This window comes from Vitis riparia, chromosome 13, assembly GCF_004353265.1.
Source record: "Vitis riparia cultivar Riparia Gloire de Montpellier isolate 1030 chromosome 13, EGFV_Vit.rip_1.0, whole genome shotgun sequence".
NCBI lineage: Eukaryota > Viridiplantae > Streptophyta > Magnoliopsida > Vitales > Vitaceae > Vitis > Vitis riparia.
In genome coordinates this window covers 23,706,003-23,711,335 of record NC_048443.1, presented here as the reverse complement: position 1 = coordinate 23,711,335, position 5,333 = coordinate 23,706,003, and the positions used below count along the sequence as shown (strand labels likewise).

The 5,333-nt window shown below is 33.2% G+C and overlaps 1 protein-coding gene across 3 annotated transcripts; it reads right to left on the bottom strand.

Moving 5' to 3' along the window:
- Nucleotides 1–1,714: 1,714 nt before the first annotated feature.
- On the bottom strand, nt 1,715–4,970 carry LOC117929085 (putative serine/threonine-protein kinase). 3 transcript variants are annotated; one of them, XM_034849289.1, is made up of 6 exons: nt 4,784–4,970; nt 4,128–4,255; nt 3,531–3,741; nt 3,206–3,443; nt 2,698–2,848; nt 1,715–2,461 (listed from the first exon to the last, which is right to left on the bottom strand). In XM_034849289.1, exons 1-6 carry the CDS (start codon nt 4,857–4,859, stop codon nt 2,153–2,155), a joined length of 1,113 nt encoding a protein of 370 aa, XP_034705180.1. In that variant the 5' UTR covers nt 4,860–4,970; the 3' UTR covers nt 1,715–2,152. The 3 variants fall into 3 exon arrangements, with proteins under 3 accessions (XP_034705180.1, XP_034705181.1, XP_034705182.1); XM_034849290.1 differs by having other exon boundaries at nt 4,128–4,243; XM_034849291.1 differs by having other exon boundaries at nt 3,531–3,736; nt 4,128–4,243.
- Between the last annotated feature and the right edge of the window lie 363 nt (nt 4,971–5,333).

Here is a 5,333-nt window from a genome sequence, read left to right as displayed (position 1 = left end):
AGGAAATATTCTATATAATATTCCTTTTACAAAAAGAAATATATTTCGAATAGAATTTGAGACACCTCTTAAAAATCTTCACCTCGAATCATCTACATGATCTACAATTTCCTTGTGTGCATCACTTTCCTCCTATGTCACTGTTCCCTTTGTGGACTATGATCTTGTTATGTGTCATAATCCCCTTACTTCTTGTAATAAGAATAATAGAAAATTTGACTCTACCTTCAACTAAAATTCTTTTTGTAATATTCTTTCGTTCTCTATTCTCTTTATTCTTCTTGAAATCTTCAAATAAGGTTCTTTTTAGATATTTTCAACTAAGGCTCTTCTAGATATTTTCAACCAAAACTCTTTTAGTTATCTTCAACCAAGACTTTTCTAGATATCTTCAACGAAGACTCTTCCAAACATCTTTAACCTAGGCTTCGATACTACTTATTGTGCATGTGAAAGCTTCATATAAACATATTAATAGAAAAACACAAAAATAAAGCAATTCACATATAAAAGTACATGAGGTTTTAACGTGATTTGATTAATCATGTATATTTCAACGGATAAGAGAGAATATTCTATTATATGATAAAAAATATTACAAAGAATAAAAAATGATACAATTGTTGAGTCTCAAACATTTTTAGTGTTTTTACTTGAAGATTTTTTAATAAAAACATTTTTTCTAGAGGTGTTTTTAAGTAATCACTTATCAAATGTTTCTCTAAAAAACATTATAAGTGATTTTTCATATTTTCTAAATTTTCTTAAATCTCATTTCTTTTTTTCAAAAATATTTTTAGGGTAAAAATGTTTTCTAAAATCACGGTCCAACGAACTCTAAGACTATGTTTGGTTCTTGAAAATTTTGAGGGAAAATGCTAAGGAAAGAAAACATAGAGGAAAACAAAAGGTTTAAATTTAATAAATTATTTTTATGCATTTGTTCAAACTCATTTTACTTATTTCTTTCCATTATAGTAATATATTAAATAATTTTAAAATGTATAAATTTAAAATTAATTTTAATTATATATGATTGATTTCTACCACTTGCCTTAATATTTTCCAGGAATCAAATATAACCTAAATGTTAAATTGGGACAATGGTTAATTTCTACCATTGAACAATTGAGTCGGAAAAAAAGCAAAAACAAATATCATTATTATTGTTTTTTCATTGTGAATTGAATTTGGAAATTATATTGAAATTACCAAAAAAGAAAACTAATTTTGACACTTTTTGAATGTTTTATTAGACTGAAATTTACTCTTTACATAACATTTTAGCAAAAGTTATGGTATGATTGATTTCATAAAAGTATTGGAAAGAAAAAAATATTAAAAAAAAGTTATATATATATATATTTGATTTCATTGTATAAAAATACAAAAAGCTCAAATATAATTAAAATCAATTAAAATTTTATATATTTTCAAAATATTATTTTTTATATGAAAAATTAAATAAGTAAAATGAAATTGAAATAACATATAAAAATAATTATTAATTACTTTTTCTTTTTTGATAATTTTTTCCTTATTTTTGTTATATATATATATATATTTTCTCTTAAATTAATATATATATATATATATATATATATATATATATATATAGAGAGAGAGAGAGAGAGAGAGAGAGAGAGAGAGAGAGAGAGAGAGAGAGAGAGAGAGAGAGAGAGAGAGAGAGAGTATTGTGGTATATTTCCATACAACAAATTCTTAGGTTATTTATAAATACATTGAAGATAAGATAAAGTATGAATACTTCCAAATGCAACTGTAATATTCAAAATACAAGAGCATATCCAACTAGCAATTCTAGCTAAAGAATATCTAACTATTTGGACCTCCTTTTTCTTTTTGTTCCTTCCTTTCTTGTTCTATTCCAATATATTTTCAAAGATTCAAGTAAAAATTTAACCTGCTTGAGGGCTGGTCGCTTTTGACCATTTCAACAAAGTTGGTCAATCCACCTGTAGAACACTAGGTTGTCCAATTTGGTATACCCACATTGAATTCTAACACCTCTATATATTCTCAGTAATCATCCACCTTTTTCTAACCCAGTGAATTAAAAAAAATGAAAATACAAAAAGGGTTAGGTGCCACCATTGTGACCTGCAATTTGTTAAAATAAAAGAGGCCCTGGTCAAAAATTGTACAACCGGTGACTTGGGGTGCTGGTGATGCCCTGAGACGTCGACCGTCTTCTGCCAAGTTTCACGTCCATGATATCTGTGATGATTCCCGGCTGCGATATTAGGAGATCATCCAGGTTGATTTCATCATCGGACATGAGGCTCATCGCTTTGGAGATTTTGGGCCGTCGATCACATTTCTCTTGTACGCATAGTAGCCCCACCTTGAGGAAGCGGACGGCTTCCTTTGCTGTAATGTCGCCCCTCATCACTGGGTCCACCAGCTGATCGAGCTTCTTGGTCTTGTACAGTTCCCAGGCCTGCACCACAGGTCCATATGTAAGTGTTGCATGGGGCCTACGTCTGAGCTGGTCTAAGGCCCAGCACATGCCCCTCCAGAATAACTTCTGGTGGCGTGTCTTAGCCTCCCGTTGAATCACCCTAACTTTCTTACTTAAATTTATCATATGAAAATAAATATTTGATAATTTATTCATTGTCTCTGTAGATGTATTGCATGAGAGTGGGGTTGTGGGTTATGGGTTGTTGGTGTTACCTTCTGGACGAGGTAATGCTCTCCCAGGTCCAAGTCAAAGTCGATAGCGGTTCTTCCGCTCACAATCTCTAAAATCAGCACTCCAAAGCTATATACATCAGATTTTCTGGTCAAATGCCCACTTAAGGCATATTCCGGAGCAAGATAGCCTCTGCAATATCATCCAACGTGAAAACCCAACACACCATTACTACTACTCATATACTAGATACAATTGAATGCTTAGTAAAGAAATTCATATACAATTCAATTCAAGGTAGCCTGCGAAAAGCTCCTGGAGTTATATATTGTAAGGTTATCTAGGTCTTAAATAGATGATATTAATATATAAGACTAAAAGTACGTCATTATAAATAGTATTAGAATTGATATCGATCTTACTGTAAGAATTATTTGGCCATGAGTGTCCCAAAAAACATTATATCTTCATGGGGTGCTTTATTTAACCATATAAACGCATTTTAAAGTAAGCATCTAAGCCTATTTGAGTAGGAGTGATTTCACTTACAATGTCCCGGCAACCCGTGTTGTAATGTGAGTGATGTTGGTATAAAGGAGTTTGGAGAGGCCAAAATCTGAAATTTTTGGGGTAAAATCTCCATCAAGAAGTATATTGCTAGCTTTAATGTCCCGGTGAACCACGTGGGGTGTAATGTCCTCGTGGATATAAGCAAGCCCTCGAGCAATCCCCAAGCAAATTTCCCTTCTCGTTTTCCAGCTAAATTTAGCTCTTCTTTTCTCCCCACCTAGAGTTGGAAAAGAATTAGAGAATTAATAAGGGTGTGATTTCTTAAATTGTAAGAAAAAGAAATGAACAACATTGATGTACGTACGGAGTAAGGTATAAGAAAGGCTATTGTTCTGCATATAGTCGTAAACGAGCATTCTACGGGCTCCATGGACGCAACCACCATGCAGCTTGACAAGATTTTCATGGTTGATATTAGATATTGAAGCCATCTCAGACATAAACTCCCTGTCCCCTTGCTTTGATTCTGCTGAAAGAACCTTCACTGCCACCACTGTTCCATCTTGAAGTCTTCCCTTTATAGTCCAAACCAAAACCGGTTCATTAGCTAACAGTACACATTACAGCAAAATGGAACAGATCATGGGAATTATTATTCAAATGGATTAGTAATTAGTTTGATAAAACACTTCTTTTAATGCTTTCTCCTAAAAACATCGGTAGAAAAAATACTTCTACTAAAATTAATTCAAATAAAAACACTAAGGTGGTGTTTGTTTTTTTTTTAATAGAAAATATTTTGATTTTTTCTATTCAGCCAAACACCAAACACCACCTAAAGAACATACTAAAAGAGTAGGTGTGAATGATTTTAAGAGTGACAAAAAAGGTTAAAAACGTTTTTTAATGTTTGAAAGCATTTTTTTATAAATTAATGCACGTATGAACTGTATAATTATACCTTATAAACAGATCCGAATCCCCCTTGGCCGATCTTATCTGATGAGCGGAAGCCACCGGTGGCAATTTTGAGTTCATTGTATGTGAAAACATGAGCGTTTTGGAGTGTCGGTAGACCTGATTTTATGACTAGTTAGCCAAACCAACCAACAGTCAAAAATTAATAATTGATGAGAGAGCCATTATACTTATATATCTAATATGCAAATTGTCAATTTGAGGGTGCGCCAAGTGTATGTGTATTTTCAGTCAATACCAAATTCAAAGGCAAGTTACATTTGATTTCTGTAAGCTACTATGCAATATTGGAGTACTGTGTACCAAATCCTCAGTCCCACGACCACTCATGGGCTCATTCTGGGGTTATAGACAAAATTCATCAGCATTTTGTTAGGCTGAAGGACCCAGAAAACATGGCTGTTGGACACCTACATTATCCTTTCAATGGAAGTGAACTTTTCTTTTTCTGACCTTTTGTTTCTCCAATCAATGAACCTTAAAACTAGCTCACTTTTGGTTTTCTCTCTGAACAATCAAATCAATTTTGATGGGGAAGGAGAAGGAAAAGAAAATGGGAATCCTCCTTGAGTTTTTCCAAAACCAAAAAAGAAAAAGAAAAAGAAAAAGAGAGAAAGAAAAGGAATAAAAGATGCGCACCTCGTCCTCCGTTGTTGTCATGGAGGTCGTCAGAAGAAGGATAGAAGCACTCTGAGCATGCAAGTGGGAATTTCATTCCGTCAAGGGTTCAAAGCGGCGTCGTGCTGAAACCAACTCTTCTTCATTCCCTCAAAGCGCACGCAGTGCCTCTGAGCAGCAACAGGCAAACGTTGTCCAAATGTGAGACACAGACACGGCTCAAATGCAATGAACCTGGGTTTTAAATTCTTTATATATACATACACAATCATTGGACAGGTTCTTTTTTTTTTTCTCTGTTCTTTTAATATTGGGGATTGAATGGATAGATGACTGGGGTGGTCGAGGCGGCTGCTGATGCTACAGGCCACGTCTTTAATTTTCCTCCCTTCATAGCTTTGGACTTGTTGATTTCCACTTAAAACAACCATCTTGTTAGAAAAGTCTCATTTTATTTTAACTTTTGTAAAGTCCGTGATTTTCATTTTTGAGTTGCAAATCAAAAAGAGTAATTAAGATATAAATGAATGAAGTATAAATATGATATAAAATACTATCATCAAATTATACA

Excerpts from the sequence above, each read along its gene's own strand:
- LOC117929085 (XM_034849289.1), bottom strand. The coding sequence starts at position 4,859 with ATGAAATTCCCACTTGCATGCTCAGAGTGCTTCTATCCTTCTTCTGAC. Across the intron at positions 3,742-4,127 it reads GATTCGGATCTGTTTATAAG|GGAAGACTTCAAGATGGAAC; the intron begins GTATAATTATAC and ends TGGACTATAAAG. Across the intron at positions 3,444-3,530 it reads CCTTTCTTATACCTTACTCC|GTGGGGAGAAAAGAAGAGCT; the intron begins GTACGTACATCA and ends TTCCAACTCTAG.